General features: G+C 49.2%; 9 protein-coding genes across 9 annotated transcripts; 3 read left to right on the top strand and 6 right to left on the bottom strand.

The window, feature by feature from the left end:
* Window positions 1-97: 97 nt before the first annotated feature.
* Window positions 98-924, bottom strand: HETIRDRAFT_441380 (uncharacterized protein; the record flags this gene model as incomplete). The annotated part of the gene is made up of 1 exon (XM_009551512.1): window positions 98-924. A coding segment is annotated over exon 1 (807 nt), but the record flags the coding sequence as incomplete, so codon positions are not given.
* Window positions 925-1,905: 981 nt separating this feature from the next.
* HETIRDRAFT_326401 (uncharacterized protein) lies at window positions 1,906-5,662 on the top strand (the record flags this gene model as incomplete). Its single annotated transcript, XM_009551511.1, has 13 exons — window positions 1,906-2,209; window positions 2,255-2,429; window positions 2,483-2,671; window positions 2,725-3,155; window positions 3,213-3,542; window positions 3,604-3,755; window positions 3,823-4,014; window positions 4,071-4,199; window positions 4,259-4,399; window positions 4,455-4,577; window positions 4,635-4,895; window positions 5,024-5,212; window positions 5,273-5,662. The coding sequence occupies 13 exons, from the start codon at window positions 1,906-1,908 to the stop codon at window positions 5,660-5,662; spliced, it is 3,006 nt and encodes a 1,001-aa protein (XP_009549806.1).
* A 571-nt stretch (window positions 5,663-6,233) lies between these two features.
* Window positions 6,234-9,718, bottom strand: HETIRDRAFT_157315 (uncharacterized protein). Its single transcript, XM_009551509.1, has 8 exons — window positions 9,640-9,718; window positions 9,255-9,583; window positions 9,097-9,201; window positions 8,548-9,044; window positions 7,747-8,498; window positions 7,441-7,699; window positions 7,126-7,384; window positions 6,234-7,067 (listed from the first exon to the last, which is right to left on the bottom strand). The coding sequence occupies exons 2-8, from the start codon at window positions 9,531-9,533 to the stop codon at window positions 6,738-6,740; spliced, it is 2,481 nt and encodes an 826-aa protein (XP_009549804.1). The 5' UTR covers window positions 9,534-9,583; window positions 9,640-9,718; the 3' UTR covers window positions 6,234-6,737.
* Window positions 6,381-6,599, bottom strand: HETIRDRAFT_325167 (uncharacterized protein; the record flags this gene model as incomplete). The annotated part of the gene is made up of 1 exon (XM_009551510.1): window positions 6,381-6,599. The coding sequence occupies one exon, from the start codon at window positions 6,597-6,599 to the stop codon at window positions 6,381-6,383; it is 219 nt and encodes a 72-aa protein (XP_009549805.1).
* Window positions 9,719-9,934: 216 nt separating the features above from the next.
* Window positions 9,935-10,891, bottom strand: HETIRDRAFT_325746 (uncharacterized protein; the record flags this gene model as incomplete). Its single annotated transcript, XM_009551508.1, has 5 exons — window positions 9,935-10,065; window positions 10,127-10,196; window positions 10,251-10,478; window positions 10,551-10,800; window positions 10,857-10,891. The coding sequence occupies 5 exons, from the start codon at window positions 10,889-10,891 to the stop codon at window positions 9,935-9,937; spliced, it is 714 nt and encodes a 237-aa protein (XP_009549803.1).
* Window positions 10,892-11,214: 323 nt separating this feature from the next.
* HETIRDRAFT_38891 (glycosyltransferase family 24 protein) lies at window positions 11,215-17,803 on the top strand. The gene is made up of 31 exons (XM_009551338.1): window positions 11,215-11,303; window positions 11,356-11,509; window positions 11,567-11,956; window positions 12,011-12,318; window positions 12,373-12,510; window positions 12,569-12,800; window positions 12,855-13,070; window positions 13,130-13,160; window positions 13,215-13,481; window positions 13,529-13,798; window positions 13,857-13,916; window positions 13,972-14,161; window positions 14,218-14,324; window positions 14,364-14,714; window positions 14,771-14,907; window positions 14,958-15,098; window positions 15,153-15,252; window positions 15,299-15,361; window positions 15,414-15,475; window positions 15,530-16,123; window positions 16,173-16,275; window positions 16,332-16,427; window positions 16,478-16,821; window positions 16,871-16,907; window positions 16,960-16,971; window positions 17,025-17,091; window positions 17,141-17,175; window positions 17,233-17,259; window positions 17,319-17,331; window positions 17,388-17,446; window positions 17,506-17,803. Exons 2-31 carry the CDS (start codon window positions 11,376-11,378, stop codon window positions 17,725-17,727), a joined length of 4,806 nt encoding a protein of 1,601 aa, XP_009549633.1. The 5' UTR covers window positions 11,215-11,303; window positions 11,356-11,375; the 3' UTR covers window positions 17,728-17,803.
* A 160-nt stretch (window positions 17,804-17,963) lies between these two features.
* Window positions 17,964-20,413, top strand: HETIRDRAFT_10160 (Esterase/lipase/thioesterase; the record flags this gene model as incomplete). The annotated part of the gene is made up of 6 exons (XM_009551327.1): window positions 17,964-18,054; window positions 18,105-18,395; window positions 18,455-19,462; window positions 19,513-19,707; window positions 19,764-19,967; window positions 20,025-20,413. Coding segments are annotated over 6 exons (2,178 nt in total), but the record flags the coding sequence as incomplete, so codon positions are not given.
* A 570-nt stretch (window positions 20,414-20,983) lies between these two features.
* On the bottom strand, window positions 20,984-21,959 carry HETIRDRAFT_325274 (uncharacterized protein; the record flags this gene model as incomplete). The annotated part of the gene is made up of 3 exons (XM_009551507.1): window positions 20,984-21,138; window positions 21,209-21,575; window positions 21,624-21,959. The coding sequence occupies 3 exons, from the start codon at window positions 21,957-21,959 to the stop codon at window positions 20,984-20,986; spliced, it is 858 nt and encodes a 285-aa protein (XP_009549802.1).
* Window positions 21,960-22,860: 901 nt separating this feature from the next.
* HETIRDRAFT_220933 (uncharacterized protein) lies at window positions 22,861-23,846 on the bottom strand (the record flags this gene model as incomplete). Its single annotated transcript, XM_009551506.1, has 3 exons — window positions 22,861-23,030; window positions 23,095-23,425; window positions 23,478-23,846. Coding segments are annotated over 3 exons (870 nt in total), but the record flags the coding sequence as incomplete, so codon positions are not given.
* Between the last annotated feature and the right edge of the window lie 902 nt (window positions 23,847-24,748).

Genomic DNA, 24,748 nt, shown 5'->3' with positions numbered 1-24,748 from the left:
CGAAGAGCTTTTTCGTGATGAACCCCTCGCTGCGTGTTTTTGGCTTGTGACCAACATCAACCGCAATCGCTTGAGGGATGACTTGGAGAGGTAATGAAAGCTGAGAGGACGAAAATGTGGGAGATGATGGAGAAGTTGGTCGTTGATCTCGGAAGGGCTTCCCAGAAGAGAATATGTGGAATAGCCTCTTGTTGGCGCGTGTAGGAGATTGTGGAGTCGGGCTACGGCCACGCAACTCGTCTTCCTGACTTTCTGCAGAGGGACTAGATCCAGAGGACTCGTCTACGGCCTCATGTCGAGGAGCATCCTCCTGCTTTGCGGGCGAGAGAGTCAGCTGAGAGCGCGTAGGCCGAATCGAGGGTGCTGAGGCCTGCCCCTCAGATGCTTCGTGTGATTCACGATCTCGGCGTCCAAATCCTAAGAACGGACGAGAACGAGGCGACTTCAAGGATTTCGGAGTTTGTGAAGCTGAGGGTGGATCCAATATAAGGAGATCTCTCGGAGTCTCCGGCTGATATGGACGTTCTCGGTTTGCAGGCACAAGGGTAAGTTGAGAGCGCGAAGGCCCCATTGCCAACATAGACACGGCGGAGGTCAAGCCCAGTCTTTCCAGTTCTCTCTCATGTTCCCGTTGGAGGCGCACTTCCAGTGGCAAGCCTTGCAATCGGTCTTGCTCCCATTCTATCCCCCGTGTCGTATCATCTGCCAATTCATCGTTTGGAAGATGCATTTCTTCATGCTTTGTAACGAAGTTTGAGCTGCTCGTGTTACTATCTAAAGCAGAGTCCAAGTCTGAGCTGGAGTCATTAGCCTGCGTGCTGTACCGAGGGTTATCCGAGGGTGATGGAGGCTGAGGAATAGATAGGTTGAGTTGGCTCTTTGAGGGAAGCGCCGGGGGGATCATCACAGGCTCCGGCTGTAGCCTAGTCCAAGATGAGTCGCTAGACTGAGAATCGGTTGGAGAAACGAGCGTAGGAGACGAAGACTCGTTAGGCCCAGAGACAGTTGATGCTGATGATGAAGACATCAATGCCGGAGAGGAGGGCTGGGATGCGGCGCCCGATGAATGAGGACCAGGTGGTGGTTGAATTACCGGAGTGGCGGACATGGCCTCATCGAATGAAGGAGGCGGAAAGTCTGGGTATTCTACAGAAAGAAAGAAATTTCAATATTAGGAGACATCGTACTCAAAGACAGCCGATCCTCAGCAGTCGAACAAGAACTTACCTCCGCTCGCCTCATTCCGTCTCCTATCCTGATTGCCTTGCTGCCGTGCACGGCCTGTGGGCGAGGCAACGGGGCCAAGCCTGGGCAATCGACTGACCCCCGTATTGAAATGTGGTTCTTCTGTTGATCGTGCAGGCCTCTCGGCTCTGAGGCGACCGCTGGATTTCTCGTGCCTCGCTTTGCGAACGCGGCCTGCATTGTCTGGCGGGATGAGCGTAAGACGTCCATGGTGGCGAACGACATGGGTGAGATATGGTGCAACTCGAACTGCTTCAGCGATACGTTGATCTGAATGGACTCGAGCTGGGGGCTGCATGACGAGAGTTAAGAACAAGGCATGCTGGTGCAATGAGGATGGGGCTGCTCTGCTCCAACCCTCATGACCTTGATTACCTTTTAGGGAAATATGACAAGGCGCCTTTCCGGTGCGAGTTCATACTTCGCCACATCATGGGCATGCGAAGCGCTGGCGAGGAGAAACTTGCATTTCTAAAGGGACACTGGAGGAGAGATTTGTGAGATTTCCAAGAACAACGATGGCGAGAGGCGGAGTAAATCCGACAAGGTCACGTGCTGCATCGGTTCGCGACGCGACGCGCTCAGCAGAGAGCTCCCTTTCTCCGCTGCTCTGCCATCTAGCCCTCGCCTATCTATCCCCTCCATATCTTGTTTCTTACGATGCCCGCTCGAACTGCGTCCGTGATTGACACTCTACCACCAGCCATTGCCAAGGTCTTTGATCAGGCTCAGTCGTCGACCGCCAACCACCAGAAGAATTTTGTTGTATTATACAAGCTCCATGTCGAAGCAGCTACATTCAAGGAGTCCATCGAATCAGGTGTCAGACTCACTGGGGAGCGTGTGTTTGGAGACCGGTTTATTGAGATGATCAACCACGTCCTTATCATCAAGAAGGGCATTACTGTCGCAGACAGGATCGTCAAGTTTGTAGGAGGCTATATTAAATTCATTCACGCAAAAAGTGGGTCGTCTATTGTCTCGTCTGTTGCTCTTTGATTCCCATTAGCCGTTGAAGCCAAGCGAGAAGACGGAGATGAAGAGGATGATGAGAGCGTTGTATCACGATTCACTGCTCGGCTTCTCACACATCTCCTCAAGGGCTTCTTAGCCAAAGACAAACATGTCCGCTATCGTGTCTCCCATTTTGTCGCAGACATGATATCGCACCTGGGAGAACTGGAGTACGTAACATTGTATATGATCAAATGCGAAGTGCGTACTGACGATTTTCAAGAGAAGACATGTACACGTCCCTTCGCATGTCCCTCATGGAACGGGTACGCGACAAGGAGCCAACAATACGCGTACAAGCTGTTATTGCTCTTTCCAAACTTTGCGGCTCTGAGGACCCGGACGAACTTGAAGATGATGAGGCAACAGCAATCGACGTCCTCGAGGACATGCTTGCTCATGATCCTTCTGCGTATGCCTCCCCTACTTTCTTTCCCTGATATAATCTCTGAGAGAAGATCCTAGTGATGTTCGACGTGCAGCCCTCCTAAATATACCCCTTTCACCTGCCACCATTCCCTCTCTTCTCACCCGAACGCGAGACATCGACACAACCATCCGCAAGCTCGTATACTCCGCCATCCTGGAACCCAACTGTTTCGTAGTTAGCACGGAAGACACTGTAGGCGTGACACATCCCCGCGCGCTCACAATAGCGCAGCGAGAGTTGATCGTGCGCAACGGCCTCGGAGATCGGGAGACTGCCGTGCGCGCAGCCGCAGGCAAGCTTGTCGGAACATGGGTCGATGCTGTCGGGAGTGGCAAAGGATCCATCACGGAAGATGTTATCGCCTTTTTACAGACGTTCGACTTGACAGAGAACACTGTTGCGGAGGAAGCGCTGCTCAGCGTACTCGTGACCCGTGTAGATGTTTTCGATGGACTCGAGTTTGAAGGTAAATGCCACTGGTGTTTAATTTCGGTGTCTTGGCTAATAATATTGATTCTTCAAGAGACGTTCTGGGACATGTTGACTCCCGAAAAAGCCTTTCTTGCGCGGGTCTTTGTCGACCATTGCATCTCCACTAAGGATGACGTCCGCCTTGAGTCTGTCCTCCCCGTCGTTACAGAACTCGCATTCCGCATTCAGCACGGCTACAATGATCTTCTCGAGCAAATACAATCTGATGAAGAGGAAAGGTTCCTCCGCGGCGGTGAGGGCGATGATGGTGATGATGATGCACGCATGGATCGCGAGTTCATCATCTGCGAACTGCTCAAGCTGGCAGTAAATCTGGATTATGCAGATGAGATCGGGCGGAGGAAGATGTTTCAGCTCGTTCGTAAGTCAAGTTCCTCGGGACGAACCTACTATCTTGACCTCCACTTCAACTGTTGTTTCAGGTGATATGATTTCGCAGGAGGCACTCCCCGAAAACCTCGTCACTCGGTGCTTGGACATTCTGCGCAAGCTCTCCCCGAATGAACGCGACCTGATACGCGTTGTCGTCGAAGTGGTACACGAACTTCGTGATCCCAGTGACCCAGACGAGGATGTTCTAGTCAGCATCCCTCAACACCTCAGCGGCATGAGCACATCTGATGCTCGTATTATTTCAGAAGGATCAAGAACCTTCCGGCGCTGATGATGCATCGACCTCGTTCGCTGAAACCCCCGTACCCGTGCGGGTTGCCCGTGCGCCTGCAGCACCGAAACCGGTGTCGGAGATGACCCCGGAGGAAAAGACAAGGGCAGACGCTCTTGATGTACGGTGTCTCGATCTCTGCATCGGGATGCTAGAGCGAGTCAACGGGGTAAGAAAGTCTTGCTGATGATCATAAACTGATGACATCGTTGACTCCGGCCGTAGACTTTTGAGGAAAACTCGACGTTGGAGGGCATTTTGGGTGAGCTAATTGTTCCAGCGGTCAAACGGAAGGAACTGGCCTTGAGAGAGAAAGGTCTAGTCAGCTTGGGCTTGTGCTGTCTTATTGCTCGGGTGCGTCTCTCTATCTGGCGTAGAAATATTGCTAGAATCTGAATCTATGGATGCTCTAGCGGATGGCCTTGAACTCTTTCCAACTTTTCCTCAGTCAAGTACAGGCAGCACCGGAAGTCCTCAAAATTCGAGTGCTTCAGGTGGTGTTCGATATCCTCATGGTTCACGAGGGTGACTTCCTGGCGAATGGACACGTCGGTGTAAGCTTCCTTGTAATACCTTGCGCCATCCAAGCCGCATACTCATGTTCGACAGGGAGATCGAGTCATCGAATTCCTTCTGCATGTACTGAATAACGATGAATCGGAAAAGGTCCAGGCCATCATTTGCATGGGATTCGCAAAGCTAATGCTTTCACGGATGGTCACCGACAACCGGGTTTGTGGTAGCTTGCATTTTCTTTGTTCAGTGGGTTGCTCACCTTTCGATCTTAAGGTCCTTTCAAGTCTCATTCTTGTCTATCTCTCTCCTGATACAGCCGATAACCAAGAACTGAGGCAATGCTTGTCATATTTCTTCCCTGTTTATTGCTACTCCTCTCCAGCGAACCAGCGCCGGATGCAGCAGGTCTTCCCTTCGATATTTGAACAGCTCGCAACGGCGTACAAGGCGCTAGACGATGATCAAGAAATGGTGTCGCCTGCTCAAGTCGGTAGCATGTTTATCGATTGGACAGATCCGCAGAAAGCAGTGTCAGTACTTTTCGACGCTTGTCACCGCTTTTTCAGAATTATGACCCTTTTTGAATGCACGGATGTAGAGAAATTCAAGGTCAAACGCCAGATCCATCGATACATATTGACATGGCTTCGGATATTGTGAAGGCTTTGTTCAATAAACAGACGGAAAGTAAGTGTCTCAAAAATTTGCGAACCTCTTTTTTGGAACTTATTGCGTTTCTAGAGGAGGAAAAGAAAGTATTGTGTCAATTACTTGGCAAGATGTATATTCCCCCGGAGATTGACGATGATAAACTCTGCACGCTAAAGTTGCTCATACACAACCTACGCTTGGTAAGGCGTTTGTCGCCTAGAGAATCCTGGAAATATCGCTTGACTGACTTTCGGTGGCAGAGGCGTCCCTTGCGAGACACGGCTTCCAACAACGCGTTAAACCGTTTCGATGCGTCCATCTCGAAAAAATACGAAAAGCAGCTGGAAGACTTCAATGAGGAAGAGTATCGTCAACTTGAGTCGCTGAAGGAGCTCTTTGAGTTCTTGGATGATATATTTCCTGAAGACGACGAGGAAGATGAGATGCCACCAAAGAAGAGGACAAGAAAGCGGTATGTTAGCGACCTTTTTGTTGTTGTTCTCGTAGCTGACGGCCGCGTATACGTTCCAGGCGATCAGACAGTATTATATCAGATGCCACAGAGACTAGTCAAGAAGAACGATCAGCCACGCCTACTCGCAAGCGAGGACAGGGCAGGGCAAAGTGCGCTGTTCGACTGCGAATATTGATGACTGTTACTGAATTCATCTTGCAGGAGACGCCGCTTCGAGGGTTCCGACGAGGAAGAAGTTCGGGCAGTATCTCCACCTACTTCTGCAGCGCCTACTCGAAGTATGCCTAAGCGGGCAGCGTATGTCTTTTTCCCTCTCCAATTCGGACTATCTGGAGCTGACCCTTTTCGTAGAACGAAGAAGGTAGACATGACACCTTTGAAGTTACCGGACTCTGAAGAGGACGAAGATGAAGACGAAGACGTTGAGCAGGCAACGCCTGTCCCGCCGCAGAGACATCGGAACACCGTCGAAAGGTGAATTCACCTGGTAGCCTTGTATTCGCCGTGCTGACCAGGCAAATTGTGAACAGTCGAGGGAAACCTAACGGTCACAAAAAGTCAGTCGAGGAGCAGCAATTGGATGAAGATATCGATGATTTGTTGGACGATGATTTACCGCAAGATTCCGTGGTGGACTCAGAGGAAGACGAGGTAGAAGAAGTTGATGGATTACTCGGTTCCGATGGTTGAACTAGAGAATCTGAGCAATTTTTGTTGAGGTGATCTATGATATCGGGCTGATATGTATTGTGTACTTTTTATATTTTATTTTGTTGACACTGTCACCGTATGTACTAACCCAGCACTGTCAGCGCCACTATTACAAGCAAGCTATTCGCCAGCGATAGAAAGTCTAAAGGCTACGCTCCAGCAGGACTTGCTTGAGGCATTGCTTAAATCTCATGCGGCATTGCGAGAGGACCAAAAGATACATGCTTCAACGACATCCATGTTACACTAATAGAATATCGGTGGTATGATTGTCGCTGGGATATGGAGAGAAATCTGAGAAGATATGGCAGGCGGTCCAAGAAGCAAACTCGTAACTGCCTCAGGATGTAGCGTGTGCACACGAGGAACTGTGACAGAAAGGAGCGGGACCATGCAGGCATAGAAAGGGCGTCGGCTAGTGTGTAGATATGACAGGGTATCGTAGATGCTGAATTGTGGAATTTGGATTGGATTTCAAAACCATGGTGTCCAAGGGCGCGGCTACGACCTGATGTCGGCAGCGCATGCTTACCACCGCCCTACCGCAGGGAGGCCTTCGATCTCATCTTGATCGATCCGAACCTATCTTCTACCTGTGCAGCCTTGCTAGTAGCAGCCTGGGGATCGCCTCCCCCTGCCTGTGCTGCGCTCGCGTTCTTTATAGACACCAGCACCTCCTTGCAGTATTTGAGTTTGTCGACCAAGCGTTGATTAAGCTTTGCTTGCTCGGGCTCTGTCATGGTAGGCAAAAGAGACTGAGCCATAATTTGGCTTAGCTTGCCGCAGAACATCGCGTGATCCTTGTCGATGTGAGTAACGACGAGGCCCTGTGCGGAGAGAACGACCTTGGAATGGTCATAAAAGTTGAACTGGGCACGCAATATTGGTATTAGTGAAAAAATATGATCGACGAAAATAGATTCTTGCCTGTAAGGCGTCATGGCTCAATTTGAATACGATGACTTGTTTCATCCGGAGGTATTTCTGCACGAAATACATTCCCTTCGTTTTCTCAATATCCTCAAACGTATACGTATGGTCACCGTACAAGCGATCCATCATATATCGCTCGAAGTGCTTCAGTAGGTACACCTTGCTCTTAATGTCTTCAGGATAGTCCGACACCGTGTGACTCTTGCGGACATAGACCGTACCCTGTCGCCGAGATGTTATGTAATCAAAGTGACTAGTTGGGATGGTCAACGACATGCATGAGTGAAAACAAGATCATATGGGACGCACTGCTTGTCTGGAGATAAGGCGATCGTCGTGCTGTCGTTGAAATGTACGCCGACAGTTCCATCGGTGAGCGCATAGCCCATCCCGTATTTGCTGCAATAATCAACCCATGAAACGATGAAAATCTTCTCCAGAGGCAGGTCATCGTCCTCTGCTGGGTCACGGAAAAGCTTGCCTACTGCCCTAGCTCTGAAAGCAGCAGTTAGGGTTGCGCAAGCCGTCTCGTAGGTATTCGATCTTAAAGGGTCATTGCCATCTCCTTCTGGGAACCATCAGCGTCGGGCGTCTATATAGAACGAATCATCGTACCTGAGAATGGATCTTCTCTCGCTGCGCCTGGATCCTTGCTCTTGCCCCTCGATTCCCTCGGTTCTACTGGAGATATGTTCTCCTCTTCGCTATTCCCATTCCCATTAGGGACCATTTGCGCGACAATACGAGCCTTCTGGCTCGCGAGCTCCTTTCTCCTCACCACTTCCTCCCGATCCAGCGTCTCTTCTTCAATATTTTGCAACGGGCCCAGTCGTCCTCCACGCGGAGGAGATCTACCCTCCTTCTGCGCTGTCTGCAGCTTACGCAACAGGGACTCGCGAGGCGCATTGCTTGGGGCAACTAAAAGAGGCTGACGCGCAGAGCTCAACAGAGCCGAGATGGGGCTGCCAGGCTGTACGGCCTTTAGGAATTCCTTCTCCTGCTGGGCGATGCTCGACGTCATGCTGACTCCAGTCCTATTTCTCCCCTGAGTACCAGAAGAAGACTGCGCATTAGGCACAGCGATGGATGAGGGTTGCTCTTCGTCGAGCAAGGCGTACTTCCGTAACCGCGCGAGGTTGGACTGAGAGACAACGCGGGAAATATGACGGAATTCTGGTATAGTATCGCGCGCGGTCGTTGGAATGTACGCAGGGACGATACCACGAGTGAAGAACTCGTGGTCTATAATGTCATGGAGAGAGGGGCGCTGTTGGGGATCGGGCGTGAGTATGCCTTGCACAAGCTCGCGAGCTTCTATCGAAACTTGGCTCTCGGTTGGGAATTCGTACTGGTTGTCGCGGATACGTCTTCATCAAATGTTAGCAGGTAGGAGAGCAAAGAGGGTTAATGGCCCACTTGTAGATGGTCTTTACATCCTTCGTCTGGAACGGAGGTCGCCCGACCACCAGGGTATAGAGGATAACACCAATAGACCAGGTATCCACTTCGAAGCTATGTCCGTTCGCAGTATCGAAGAGGACTTCAGGGGCAATATAGTTGGGGGTACCGCAGATTGTCTTCTTCCTCTCCCCTGGGTTCTCGATGAGTGCAGCGAGACCAAAATCCCCGACCTTGACATTCATGTTACCATCGAGAAATAAGTTACCCAATTTGAGATCACGATGAATGACTTGGTGGGTATGCATGTAATGGCATGCACCGATGAGCTGCACCATAAAAAAGCGCGATTCAGGCTCTGTGAAGCGGCGACGACGGCGAAGCATGTCCATGAGGGAACCACTCTGACAAAGCTCGAGGGTCATGTAAACGTTTTCGTCATCCTCGAAGCAGTCACCAAACGTGACGATGTTTGGGTGCTCCAGGGCGCGGTGAATTTTGATCTCTGCGTACAGCTACATAATGTGTCAGCTGCAAGAAAGATTGGCAACAAACGTGATGACACACTTTGGTCTTCGCCTTCTTCGTCTTTAAGCTACTCTTTGTCACAACTTTACAAGCATATCGTGCGCCCCGGGTGTCTTGAACTTCATAAACGCGTGCAAAGCCACCCTGCATGAAAGTAAACAATCCTATTGGGGCAGTACTACGTGGGAAAGGCTCACTTCTCCCAGAAACCCCGTTCTGCGGAACTGTATAGCTCTAAGGTTATCTGTAATGACAGGTGGGGGAGAGGGCGGTTGGACTTTTGCGTTTTGTCGAGGAAGAGGTGGTGACGCAGGTTGAGGTGCCTTCGCTGGTTCCTGTTGAACCTTTCTGGATTGAGGATCGGAGCCCGCCTGTTGCAAATTATTGATTGCATCCGAGAATGGGTTTCTGCGCGAGGCTGCGGAGGGTGCTGGAGCGGGTATAGATGGCATACGAGATAGCGCGTGGGGGGGCATCGTCACCGTGGCCTAACACCGATGATGTCCTGGAGATGCGAGAAATGCTACTGCAAGCCGATGGATATCAAAAAGAGCACGAGAGACGAGCAGATCATTCACCCACCCTAAGAGAATGAGAAAAGAAAAAGACTTAACCGCGAATCGCCTGTTGCTCAACGCTTAGAATGAAACGGAAAGTTGAGGTGGCCGCCGAAAGTCGAACATGCACTTCAAGCGTGTTTCATACGTAATCTTCTCGTGATCGTGTCGGCTCTCGCCACGTGATGGCGTGTCTTCGTACCTTTTGAGTGACCATGTTCAATCTAGCACTGCACTACTATTGGAAAGCGTACACTCTGCACTACAGCTATGCACTCTCTGAGACACCTCACAGCACCACTCAAGACTCCACGATACTCTCACCATGGCAAAGGTTCACCTGTGTATTTGAACAACTTACCAGAATGCTCCTTCGTGGCATCAACCGCAAATTTCAGAAGTGCCGAGACGCTTTCGTGAGGCTCGAGTACGGCACCCTCGCCACCCATTTCTTTTAAGTCAACATCGTAGATATGAACTCGGTGACCTAGAGCAATTATTTCGCAGCGTACCAGTCTTTACCCAGCCAGGATCAATGACGAAAGAGATCAAGTCGTGCCTCTCAGTTGCTTGCTTATAAGTCTGCACTACCAAGTCAGCATCGAGTCATGCAGCTCTATGAACAAAAACGCTCACAAGCATGTTGAGCGCTGTCTTCGCAATGCTATACGATGCGTTCTTCTTCCCACAATCGAGGCCAATACTGCTCAAGCCGCTGGTCATGTTCACGATGACCTTTCGCTTGCTCTTCTCCAGGTAGGGTAAGTACACTTGGGAGATCAAGGCTGGTCCAGCGACATTCGCCTGAAGAGAATTCATGAGGCCCGACATTGTCATGCTGAAAGCGAGGTCGTTCCCTTCCGTCTGAATGATGTCAAGAAGATAGGCTATGTGAGTCGAGCTGATGCTTAATCTCAGATATAAATATTGACGCACCACTGCAGCATTGTTGATCAAATAATCAAGGCCATGAATATCGAGGATGTCCTTCACCAAGGCCAAGGAAGTATCAATGGATTCCGGATTGGTGACATCCAGCTCGTGGATGTAGAGATTTCCAATGGCTATGTCTTTCAATGCCTGCAGCTCTGATGCGGTTACAGGGTTCCGACAGGTTGCAATTACAATATTTGAAGCTGAAGAAATCAGCTGCCGAACATATTCCAGTCCTATTCCACGATTAGACCTATGTATGGTGAACGTAAGAGATGCTCGGCTTCAGCTTTGATACGTCAAACTCACCCCGTGACAAGCCATGTTCGCACTTCAGACTCCATGTTTGCACGGTGACCTTTGCGAGAGGCGTCTCAGGGGGTGAGACGGAGTTGAGAGAAGAGTAGAGCAGCCATATCTTGTCATATATAGCCGACCTAGCATGGGGAAATGTCGGTTTCCCTTTGTAATCGAGCAAGGCCTATTTAAAGTCTTCGCAAGGTGCATTCAGCAGCAGTCCGCGTAAGGGAGGGAGCAAAGAAGCGAATGACAGTCTCCGGCAAGTCATGCGTCCGCAGGACGCGACGCGTTCGGCGCGTGACGCAGCGCTGTGACGTGGCAGGACACTATCCGAGTCCGTTCATTCAAGCGTCGCAGTCTTAGGCTACGCAGTGTGTACCGCCCTATACCGCCTTACTCACGCAACCTCCAAATATATTGCGTAGCACCTTGGTATCAGAACGGAAGATAGTCGAGGTCAGTGCTTACGTTCTATCAGGAGCCCTCGCATTGATCAGTATGTCAACAGGCTAGGTGAATATATCCGGGATGAGGGCAAGTTTTGCCTTGTCGACAACATTCGCGGCGGCCCTCTCTATAGTAGGGACCAAGGCGGCGTCCCCTCCTGTGACAGTCTCTCTTCGATCTTCATGGCCATCACCACCATTCTTGTTGGAAGCTATGTACGTAGCGATATCTACGACAGAGCGTAATAGCAACGATTGACGCTGTTCTGTAAGTGAAACGATAGCCCTTGAAGAGCCGGATGCCTTTTTCCCTCTTCTAGATGTGCTCACTAACCCCGAAACACTGTCCTCTCGGGAGCCTTTGCGACCAGAAGCTTTGCATCAACTCGCGCTGCAAGCTGCGCTTTCTCTAAATTTCTTGTCCAAACACGGAGCTCTTACCTCGGTCGAGATGCAGTTTGCCCTGCACGCCGCTACCCCTAAAATAGAGGCTTTCTACCAGCACTATCTTGACACGGCGGCTTCGTTCGCGGAATCTAGAAATCGAGACGAATGCGAGTCATGGGTAGACTGGTATGGAGAAGTAGTCTGTGATATGGAAAGGCTTGTTCATCTTGCTGGACCCGAGACAATAGACCCGATCAACGCGACTTCACAATCCTCGTACGTGGTCCTCTGTATCGGGGCATGATGCACGTATTCTGAAGTGTTACACAGAGACTCGTTCGTGAGACCCAGGACCCTTCCATTTGATCACATCTATCCGCTGCCCGCTGAGATTTTAGATCGTCCATCTAGAACGGCCATCTTCTATGCTTCCATTGACTCGTCAAATTTCCGCGAACTTCACTTATGTCTTCTGCGCTTGTCGAGCGGCCCAGCACCAAGGCTTGAATATATCTTTAGACCCATCCCTCCGGCAGCTGGAACTAAAGAGAAGACCTATATCTCCGGCTACGGTGTCACTCTCGATCTTAAGAAAATGGACTACCTCGCACTAGATGATCGGCATTCAAATAGTAGAGGTTAGGGAATATGAATCTTCCAAAGGGTTGTCCGACTTATCGTTTTTCATAAAGATACACATGATGATGAGACTATCGAGAAGGTGGAATCTCCTGCTGTGAATATTGACCCTATCGTGTCGCTCCTTAGCCACCATCCGCTCAACACCACGCTGGACGCGAGCGAGCCTTTGACAGAGGAGGAGTTGATGGGTAGGCGATCAGTCTAACTTGCGCACCCATGTACACTCAGCTGATCCTTATATATAAGAGATTGGCATACAGGCTACTCAGCTCATTCACGAGTCCTCGACGCCCTTTGAGACTCTCAAGCAACTCGCGCAGGACTTTCCGAGATACGCTTCGTCGCTCGCGCGACGGGTTGTTGTAAACTCGGATTTGAGAGATGAGGTATCTAGAAATTCGATGAAGGCTCAACCGGGTGTTAGCGCAGTATGGTTCAACGGTGCCACTGTGTCAGAAAATAGTATGAATCCTTTCGGGTAAATGCCTTCTCTTTCCTTATATTTCGTATCTCGAATTTACACCCTGTGAAGTCTTCTCAAGCTCATTCGCAAGGAGCGAGACATCATGTCATCTTTGTCGTCCCTTGGCATCGAACCTAGCCAGGCCCTGGACCTTATCACACACCCTGCCATCCAAGCTGCTCATGGGAGCTCTGGAAGTCTTTTGGACGGCGTCTTTGACGCGAGTGACCGGCTTGAAGATGGCGGTCTTATTGTATGGTGGAATGATATCGAAAAGGACAGTCGGTGAGTCCTAACTAGATCGGCATGATTACAGAAATTGTCGCTTAACTCGACTATCAAAGATACGCCCGATGGCCGACTGGCATCCATGCAGTGAGTGTCAATGCAGAATTAAACATTTGACCTGCTCAGATCATTTCGCTCTAGCTCATGCGCCCCACATACCCCGGTCAAATCCCCGTTACCCGGTTGAATCTTTTCAACGTCGTTCTAGTCATGGACCTTTCACAATCTAGTAGCTTGTATTATATTGCAGGCACGGTCGCCAACATCATCAATCGGGCTTTTCCCGTCAGGTTCGGCATCGTACCCTCGATCGAATCGGAAGGTGGCGCACGGATGGCGAAGATCTTCAATTATTTGGTCGACAACTATGGTCGTGCGAGGACTATGATTTTCATCAAAAAGGTGATCGTTTCAATTCAATGCCCTGAGCATCTTTTCGAATGCCTACTTCACAGGTACTCCAACTCCCTGCAATCCCTCAAATGACATCGGAAACGGTCGACTGGGACCGAGTTCGTTTCGAATTGGCCGACTTGATCAAAGTGGAAGAACCGAAAGAAGGCGGAGTTGCTTTAGACTTTGACACCGTGGTGAATGATACACCGCAGGAATTACAAGCAAAAGTCGATAAGGCTCGTGCATATGCAAAGCGCTTGGGAGCAACCATGGCTTCCTCTGCACAAGGGCACGCCTTCTTCAATGGGAAGCATTATGACTTGGACGATGTAAGTATTCAACTTTTTCCTGCATGTCCACAGTGTTTCAACCATTCACCGGGCAAAGACATTCGTACAATCGCTCCAAATGCAATTTCCAAAATACTTGCAATATCTGCAAGAACGTGTACGTCTCCTCTCTCGAATATGATTGACATTAACCTACAGCTCCGAGTATTCAGCTCTATGAAGGCGCACTTGACCAAGTAGTGGACGTATCAGCATACTTCTATGATTTGCCTGGTTCACATAAAAGCCGGAATCGCCATATCTTCCCTTCCAGCAATGCCGATAGCCTTGAGATTCATAATATGGTCGAACTCACAGAGTCAGCTGGTTTGAACACACAGTCAACAAACTTTGTCTACCCACGTGAGCGACGAAGCTAGTCACCTCCAATATTGCGTGATTGACATTCGGTGATCAAGCGGAGGTTGATTTGGTCCCCTTCACGACCTATGTTGTAGCAGACCTTGACACCGAGAACGGTCTGTCTATCGTTCAAGCGGCTCTGTCGTACGTGGTGAGTATTGATGTGACAACGCGGTACACCCAGTTGCTCACCCTAATCTAGGGAACCTCTCGGGCACGCCTATCCTTCATACATAACCCGAAGTCGTCCGATGTAGGCGAAGGGCAAAGACGAGTATCTGCACTTCTATCGCATCTTGTATCTAAGGAGAAGCTGTGGACGGTTCAACCTACCCGCCTTCTGAAGGCTCTTGGTCTCAAGGATGTTATCACGACCAACGACCACGAGCAGATTGTTTTGAGCCCAGACGCTGTTTTCCAGGACCTTATAGGAGGCATCGCGCTGAGTGACCTCGATGCATCTGAATATGAGGACTATGTCCGATCTTGTCGTATGATGGTCCGGTCACTTCGATTGCGTCGCGGAGAGACGGCTTTGGTTGTGAATGGCCGAGTACGCAGATCATTATTCAAAGAAAGCCCATTAGATCTTAAACATATCCTTTGCAGCTTGTGGGACCCATGGGACCAGGCGAGTTTTCAACGGAAGATTTCAAAGTTCTAGAGGATTATGAATATGTTAGACGTGTGGAGCCGGTGATATCGGCGTTGGGCGATGTTCTTTCTGCAGAAATCCAATACGATCGGTAAGTGCGACTTCAGGAATGCATATCCATAGAACTCATCGGAGATATAGACATACCTTCGCGCAAACGATATCTATGATATCGCCTATTATTTCGAGCATCCACATCGCTGATCCTTCTGAAGCAGGTCTACTCAATCAGCCTGTGATGACCCGCAACCAGAACTACAAGCTTATGGAAAGCCAATTCAGGTATTCTTCCATTAATGCGCCCGGGTCGTTATGATCATTGAGACTGGACCGCAGTGGCTTTGACTTCGGGAATACTTCGACTGCGTTGTACCAATTTGCTGTTGTCCTAGATCCCTTGAGCGAACAGGCACAGAGATATACTAGTCTTTTTGAGGTAACAATCCACCAATATTGTCTGCAACAATGCTCATCTCTTTCAGTGGCTGTCCAGCTTCCCATCCGTTCACGTGGCGTTCTACATCAATCCTGCCCAGTATCACGAGGTAATTGGAAACCCATCTTCTCGAATTTCTACTTTTATGAATATTATTACAGCTCCCTTTGAAACGCTTTTACCGGTATAACCTTCGACAATCCTTGACATTTGACGAGAGCGGGTCAGTTTCCCAAATGCATCTGGCAGACCGATACCTCCTAACCTCTTGCGTCAGGCAAGAGATTCCCTCCAACGTACAATTTTCTGGTCTTCCCATAGATCCTATCTATACACTTGGGTTGGATGAGCCATCTTCATGGCTTGTGCGTCCTAGAGAAGCTCTGTACGACCTCGACAACATTCAGCTTGGCGCCCTCTCTGGAGATGAACGTCAGCGAGGTGTCGAAGTCATCTATGAACTCGATTATTTGATTGTTGGAGGGCATGCCAGGGACACATTCACAAACGCTCCTCCACGCGGAGTGCAGCTTCAGCTGTCGACAACCAACTTGGAGTGTATACCTATAGACGATACCCTCGTTGTCGCCAATCTAGGCTACCTTCAATTCAAAGCGAAGCCGGGGGTTTACCGCCTGGAAATCCGTGAAGGTCGCGGACGAGACATCTTTTCGATCGAGAGCGTGGGGAATGATGGGTGGGATAGTCCTACGGTAGAGGAAGTTGGAGATGAGATCACCCTGACCAGCTTCGAAGGACTAACTTTGTATCCTCGTCTGACTCGACTGCCTGGTATGGAGCAGGAAGAAGTCCTTAACGTGGTAGAAGAGGAGAAAGAGCCAACGAATATCATTGATACTGTCATTTCACAGTAAGCCTTGAATTCTTCCTCAGCTTATCGATTTAACCGAATTTGTCAGTGTACATTCTTTTTTCCATCCGAAAGACTTGACGGACGTCAAACCTGCTTCTCCTCATGGTGATATCAACATCTTTACTGTCGCATCTGGACTGTTGTATGAAGTAAGTCATTTTTATGCTCTTGGACCAGCTTGTCTTGATGATGCCTTGCACCTCAGCGGTTTGCCTCCATCATGATTCTTAGCGTTCTTCGCAATACCAAGCATAGCGTCAAATTCTGGTTCATTGAGAATTTCCTCTCACCTTCTTTCCTCGTACGCTCCGGTCTTCTTCTATTCTTTCTCTGTGGCTGAGGCGACTGCAGGAATTCATTCCCCACTTCGCGGGGGAGTATGGATTCAAGTACGAGTTGGTCACGTACAAATGGCCTACATGGCTTCGTCAACAACGAGAGAAACAGCGAATTATATGGGCATATAAAATTCTCTTTCTAGACGTGCTCTTCCCTATGGACCTTGACAAGGTCATATTTGTGGACGCAGATCAAATCGTTCGTACTGATCTGAAAGAGCTGGTTGATCTGGACTTGCATGGAGCGCCATATGGATATACGCCGATGGGTGATGATAATCACGACATGGAAGGCTTCCGCTTCTGGAAAACGGGATATTGGGAGAATTTCTTGCGTGGTCGGCCCTACCATATCAGGTACGACGAGACAAGTGATAGTCTGTGCAGCATTTAATGTCGTCTCTAGTGCTCTCTATGTCGTTGATCTTGTGCGATTCCGCCAGGTTTGTGTTTCTACTGTGTATGAACGAGCATCGACTGACCCCACCATTACAGATGGCTGCAGGGGTGAGTTATCAGGCTGTGAACCGTACGTCTGAAGACTCAAGTTGCGATGCTAGGATATTCTTCGCTCCCACTACCAACAACTTTCGGCAGACCCTAACTCGCTAGCAAATCTTGATCAAGGTCCTCACGTTTGTTATAACATTGATGGGGTACTAAAAATCCTTTTCAGACCTTCCAAACAATCTGCAGATGCAAGTTCCGATCGTAAGCAGAATCATCTGCATTTGGAATCGTAGCTGATATATGTTCCTCGTGACGCAGTATTCACTGCACGAAGACTGGCTATGGGTAGGCTTTCATCTTGACTTTTGTCCTGCAATCAACGGCTAATAAGATCTGTTGCACAGTGTGAAACATGGTGTAAGTTGGATTCAGCCTTATAGGTACAATTATGGTCCTGATAGTTTTGACATCAGGCAGCAAAGATCGACTTCATCGCGCGAAAACCATTGACTTGTGTCAAAATCCCCTTACGGTCAGTACTTCGCACAGTAGCGACAAAAAAAATCTCGTTAATCTTGACTGCTCGAGCAGAAAGAACCTAAGCTCTCTCGCGCACGACAAATACCAGAGTGGGAAGAATACGATACAGAGATCGCTAAATTCGCTCGGCTGCTCGCAGAAGATGGGCGGATACATTCGAGTGCAGCGACAGCTGATGTAAACGCCCTTGCAAGGGCGGGGTCCACCCCAGCTGTTGGAGATGTAGGCTTGGAGGATGAGACTTCGCGAATCCCTATTCGGGATGAACTTTGAAAACTCCTTAGGGTGTAAAAATCTTGGACATTAGATGCTCTTATTTATATTTCGAAGTTCATGGATTTTTGCACTGAGTACTGAATTACTGGCTGTCCTGACAGTACTGATCAGCTGAAGCGCTGACCACTTGAGCAAAGTATCCACGAGCTGTTGAAATTCGCGGAGATCAAAAATAGCAATCTGGGCCGCCTGTTCCCCAGGACTTTCACGACTTGTTCACTACTCATATCAACATGTCACAGTCCTCTGAGCTTTCGAAGACCATTTACAATGACCTCGCAGAACTTCCGGTCTATACTTCTGCTCAATTTCTCGCTAAGAATGGTAAGATGAAGCCAACCAAAAAAGTCACCACTAATTACTAGCTCCCGCAGTAATTCGAGTCACGTCGTCTTCAAGAGACCATACCAGGAATACAAAGAGGTCCTCCACAAAGACTATATATACTCAAGTCGATATCGCTCAAAATTTGGTGTCTCTCTCTCAAGAGGTTTCGCCCGAAGTGCTTGCATCGATCGTCTCACAATCGGGCAAGCTGATCGCAATCCTTCGCGAGACCAGCGATTCCGGTGGCGGAAAGAAACGGTTCGTCGAGGTATGGGCTGGCGACAGACTAGAGGTTTCTGTAGAAGTATCCAAACTTCATGGCTCTTTCTACACCGACGGTAAGTGTAGTTAAGAAATTATAACTTCTCACACAAAACCTGATCAAAGCACGCAACAGATCAGTTCTACTCCCTCTCTTTCTCCCCTTCGGAGAAGTCGTTGGTATATGTCTCCGAAGAGAACCCACTGCCAGCCGACCACTCTGACTCTTTCGCTCGCTTTCGTTATCTTCCTGATTTTGGGGAATCGCTGACTGGTCGAAAGCGGCCCCGTATTTATATCTGTCAGTGGCAGATCAAGCCGACTTCGACATCCGGCAGAATATACGGAACTGTAAAGCCATTGGAAGCTCATATACCATCTTCTGCGGAGATCGTGTTTGGGCAGGCAGTGTTCGCTACTGACGATCGCATTATCGCTACTGGCTACGAGCTCACCGAGGACGGCCATCGGTTGGGGATCAAAGGTTGTTTCAACAGGCCAGCCGGCATATGGGATATATCTGTGGCTCTATCCAATCAAGTCCCACACGAATCTGGCGAGCAAGATAATTCCTCCATAATTGCTTCGGCCTTCAAAATCTCGGATTCTGCACGCTCTTCTCGCTCTGCGCGCATTTACAGAAACCCTACCTCTGGCAGTGTGTTCTTGTATTGGATATCGAATGCTCTCGGGGGAGCGCACGCAGGATGTTCCAATCTTCATTCTTTTGATCTGACCACAGGGCATTCCAAGCTCCTGCTAGATACCATATTCGAGGTGAAATCGCAGCACATGGGAGGATTTGCCGGACTATATACCGATTATGGTCTTCCCGCGCAACCATTTCTCAGCCTCGAGAACAAGGAGTTCATTGTTACTCATACCGTTCAAGGTTCAAGGATGACCGTCATTCTCGTCGACGCATATGAGCCCCAGAAAGTTGTGCACTTGACGCCTGTGAATTCACTGGAAGAATCGGTTTGGAGCTGGACCGTCTTAGGAACAGATAGGAAGACGCAAGTTGTTTGCATCAGGAGCTCCCCAACATCTCCAAACGAGCTTTTTTTGGGACAATTGACCAATGAGAATGGCAACCCAGTAGTTTCATGGAATATCATTGACAAGCTGACGATCCCTGAGGATGGTAAGCGCTTATGTTTTTCATTTGCCTCCTTCTTATACATCTTGGCACAGTGGGTAGGGCCTTAAATTCTCTCAAATCATCCGTGGTTCCCATCCCAGATCGTTTCCCAACCGAAACGATTTTGATCGAATCAGTGTCGAAGGAGGAAGGCAAACGTCCACTTGTATCTTTTATCCACGGTGGTCCGCATGCGACTAGTTTAACCGCCTTCAGTCCGTCCATTGTAGCAATGGCCTTGCAAGGTTGTATGTACACCTATCTTGTTTGCTCCATTTATTTTATTCACCGAGATTACGAGCAGACACACTTTCCCTTCCCAACTACACGGGTTCACTGGGCTTTGGCGAGACCTATGTGCGCAAGTTGGTCGGCCAATGCGGGACCCTGGATGTCCAGGATGTCATGGGGTCGATCGATCACCTAGTCAAGCTCGGCGTCGCAGAGCAAGGCCCCGGTAAGCAGTTCGCATGGGGAGGAAGCCACGGAGGGTTCTTGGGAGCACATAGTAAGGTGCACAGCCTGCACAGTGAGCGGAACACTAAATTCTGTGGACGCCCTCCAGTTATCGGACAATACCCAGAGGTGTTCAGTGCAGCAGTGTTAAGGAATCCTGTCATCAGCTGCGCGCAGCCCGCAGAGACTGACATTCCCGACTGGTATTTCTGGGAATTCGGGCTGCCATTCACTGCGCAATCAGAAGTCACCCCAGAATTGTACAAGAAGCTCTATCCCACGTCACCTATCGCATATGTCGACAAGGTGAAAGCGTCAGTGCTGTTGCTTATCGGGAAGGACGACCGCAGGGTCGCGCCGGCACAAGGCAAGTCGTATTACCATGCACTAAAGGGAAGAGGAAACCCAGTGGATATGTTGGAGTTTCCCGGGGAGGGCCATCCGCTCGAGGGTGTGGAAGCTGCGAGAATTAGCTGGGAGGCAGCAGCTGACTGGTTCGCGAAAGCGACGGCCAAATAGTCTCTTCAGAAGGATAAGATGTAAAAAGACCGGTGTGTATATCACGTTCTCGACTTAGGATTTCGCCTTTCAAAACAAACAGATCTGATGAGATAAAGAATTTTACTCTTGAGTGGATGCATAGAAGGTATGAGGCACCATGATCGAAAATTGAACCAATCGTGATACGCAGCAGCCGCGGAACGAAACAAAAAACGAAAATTAGTTGTCGCAAATTGATTTTATACGTGACGTTCGTTCGGAGGGCTGATAGTGTAAGTTTAGACATTTGAAAGCGTGCAAAAAGAAATTATTCGTCTTACATTGGGAACGTATCACAATGTGCGCGATGCTTGACACGCGACTCTACCTTCTTGAATGGCAACAAGATGACATCCATAGTCAAGAGGTGGCCGGATGGAAAATTTTCGATGATCAGGGGTGCTGAAGATGAGAATGAGATTGCATTCAAATAACTCGCATGTGCATAGAAGCCAACACACACACACCTAATGAACACCCCAGCATGCTTGCATGCTGCGTAGCAATATTGTCGTAAAAACATTGTGCTTAGGCTGTGTGCTTGCGGGACTTCATATGTCTTTCGACATCATTCTTCCGCCTGGATGCATACTCACAACCCTCAATTGTGCAGACATGCTGCTTCACTCGTTCGGGGTTATGGGTTTCCACGTGTTCCTTCGAATTCCAAGGGGTACTGCACCCTGTATTAATGGAGATCAGTTGAACACATGCATGGCGTTGAGGGGAGGAAGAAAGGTAGCACAGACTCACGTCTAAGACAAACCCCACAGATGTTATGCGCCGGTGATTTCGTCTCCTCCGGGAAAGCGCGTTCCTCAGGACTGGTGACTATGTTCGAGACACAGCTCTGTGCTTCTGGTTGTGTACCCGAATTCGACTCCGTGAATTCGTCTGGAGTGCATGACGAAGGATGATCTAATCCGGAATCGTACGAGAGCGACGATTCTGAAAACGCTGAGCCTTCCAAGTGAGGCCTAATGCCCACAATACCACTCGGGGCTGGCTTAGCAGTGAAAGATGCGACTGAATATCCTATATTATCAATTTCGAACTGGTCTTGATCAATCAACCAATCGAATGAGCGGACGTCTGAGGGCTGGTCCTGTCGGTGGGTTAACTGTTCCATAAGATGGGAGAGGAAGTAGATTTCAGGCGCAAGACGTACCGAAAAATCATATCCAGTAGAACTGAAATCGGCGATTTGTGGGATCATATGGTGAGACTGGAAAGCCTCAAGCAAACCGGTCTCATCAGGGAAGTTGTCCAGTATTGTAGGCTCTGGCTGTATACTCGGGAAAAACTCCATAAGCTCGTCTGAATTGGTATCCGCGGGGACGTATGGCGAATGATAAGTGTCATTCCCATAGTTCATGAATGCAATGCCTTCTGGAATGACGTTGGAGGTGATGCCTCCGAGCGGATAGTCTGGAATATCAGCGGGTTCACGTCCCAGTGGATTCAACGAATAGAGATCAGACTGAATATACGACGCTGTATACATGACCGGGCTGGAGATAGAGGGGTAGGAATCAAGATGCAAGGCATCTGCGAATCAGACATGCGCGCAGCGAGCATAAATACGGGTCTGCAGCCTGCGAGGTCCTGTGCACTTTCCATATCCGATCGAGTCGCCTGCTCACGTGCATTGGACAATTTCGCGATGCATACTAGCAATGCGCACACTCTTCATGCGCTCTTCAGTACCTATAGGAGGCAGCCCCTTATGCATCTGTCTTGATGCTGGGAGAGAGTGAAATGGACCCTAATGGACCCTGGTTGATGGCACGTAGCAAGACCGCTATTTGAAATTTCCCAATTTCAGAAGCAGCGCTTCAACAATCTGTGCCACGATCTTGTCGGAAACAGCTGTGAGGACATCCAATATACATCATATTCTCGATTCCTAATTTCGTTCTGGTTTTTCAGAGATCAAATACATGAACACATGTAACGAGCCACTGGCCGAGCCTTAGACCTCACACCCTTGGATGGCGTGCGAGGGTTGGACAGCGCCAAAAACTCGTATTCAAACATTCGCGAGAAGAGGGTCATAGCGTCGTCTTTCGAACTGACTCGTGGAAGTTGTTCAGGGACGTGACCTGAGAATGGATATTCATATACCAGGGGATGTGCGGGAATTTTTTGATCTGACATACGTTGTAAGTAGATCGATAGTGCGCGTTGGCTGATGCACAATTCATCCTTCTTGAATGTTCAAGAGGTGGCCGAACGCTGGGGATGGTCAATAATTCATCAGGTCGTGTAATTCAAATGCACGAAAGGTAAGGTATATACCTAGATATTTCTTCTGTTATTGCGGAAGAGCGGGGGTGGGGAGGCGCACTAAGCTGTGGGACGGATTCAGCAATAATGGATATTCTAACGGGATGTCACACCATACCGCCCGTTTCCTGAGCTTTATGTCTGCAAGAGGTCTCATGTCTCTTCAAATCATTCTTGCGGGCAGACACGTATCCACAACCTGCGTTCGTGCACCCGTATTGCTTCTCCCTCTCCCTAACGGGAAGATGCGTTTCTATATGGGTCTTAAGGTTCCATCGCGTTTTGAAGCCTATGGGAGATGAATGAATATGTGTACCTCATTCAAGGAGGGCAGAAAAATCGCGGGGACTCACGTCTGTGGCAATGCATGCAAACGTGCTTACGACCTGCTTGCACACACTGTGAGGGAGAGGGTGCGGTGACCGAAGCTTGCGATGATATTGTCTCCATCGGGACGACCATCGAATTGTTCGGAAGATACTCTGACGCATACGATGTATAGGAGGATTGAGAGTCATGCGAAAGCGATGATTCAGAGAAGGTTCCCGATGGATAACCCGTGCCCACGATGCTACTTGGGGTGGGTTCAGAATCAAACCATGCCATTGAATGACCTTTGCCGTCAAGTTCGGCTTGGGCTTGATCGATCTCATTGTCGAAGGAAGAGATATCCAAAGACTGATCCTGGTACTAAATGTCAGGTTGGAAAGGGTAAAGAGTCAGATGCTAGGTGCACCAAGCGAAAACCATGTTGATATTGAGGGCTCTCATATGCATAGGCCTCGTTGATGTGTGAATTCAAATGAGGAGGAGCGTTCTCCAGCTGCATACTTGAAAACAATACCGCAGTATTGTCCGGAAGGGGCTCCGAATCGTATAACGAAGAGAAGTTGGATTGCGAGTCATACGATACGGATGACTCGGAGGAGGCCGAGATATCAAATCTATAACCTGTACCTAGTATGTCTTCCAGGGAGGGATTAAGGATGGGATCGGGGAAGTACGGCCAATATTGATCCTCCGGGATGCGATCAAGTTCGGCTCCGACTTCGTCGATATCGTTGTCAAAGAACGAGGGATTGAAATGATACTGAGTTGGATCCATGATGGAGAGGTTAGGGAGGGCGAGTCAAGGTGGACTCGAGTATCAGCATATGCGCAGCGAGCATAAATACGGACCCATAATCAGCCTGTCCCACGATCTCCGTGACTCCAGCAGAGCCACCTGCACTCCACGTGCGTTACACTCGTGGCCATCCCAAGTGCTAGAAGACTCTTTTCGAGAGCGAAAAAAGTTGCATAGGACAAACATTGATTTGAGAGAGATGCCAAGGTTCGGAAACGTGAACTGAGCGGCACCAAGCCAGCAAGCCAGCAAAGCAGAATGTACCAGGACTGGTCATGTTCGGCGAACAGTGTTTTCCAGCAATCTTGCGAGGTCCTGCGCACTTTCCATATCTGGTCGAGTCGCCTGCTCACGGGCGCTCGGCAATTTCGCGAGGGTCACACATTCTTCATGCGCTCTTCAGTACATATCTGTAGAGGACCATCCTCGATGGCATTAATGCTGCGAGACCTCGCGAGACTCGAGAGTGAATAGAGGAGCATCTGCGCCTCGTCGATGGATATAAATTCATACAGCGAGCACGCACAGGCAAACGGGTGAACGAGCAGTCCTTATTCTCCGACATGTTGAGATTATTTTGATGCTCCTAGACCCACCTCACGTCGTGACAATCTTTATGAGGACATTTGTTCTCAGTTTCGAAATTCGTTCTACATTTGTTCGAGATCGAGTACATTTGAGCGTGCTTAGGTCGGGAATCATCAGAGCTAAAACAGTCGTCAAACAGAGAAGCTGTTCGAACTGATACAAGAAGATTGTAGCCTGAAAATCGACTCTTAGGCATATGGAAACGTGTAGAAACAAAGTGATTCATCTTACATCGAGTCTGAATCAATATGTGCGTGCTGCTTCATGGCACGCGATTCTACCCTCTTGAAACA

Source organism: Heterobasidion irregulare (genome assembly GCF_000320585.1).
Source record: "Heterobasidion irregulare TC 32-1 unplaced genomic scaffold scaffold_09, whole genome shotgun sequence".
Lineage (NCBI taxonomy): Eukaryota > Fungi > Basidiomycota > Agaricomycetes > Russulales > Bondarzewiaceae > Heterobasidion > Heterobasidion irregulare.
Note: the sequence above shows the minus strand (reverse complement) of the source record. Positions and strands in the feature narration are given on the sequence as shown.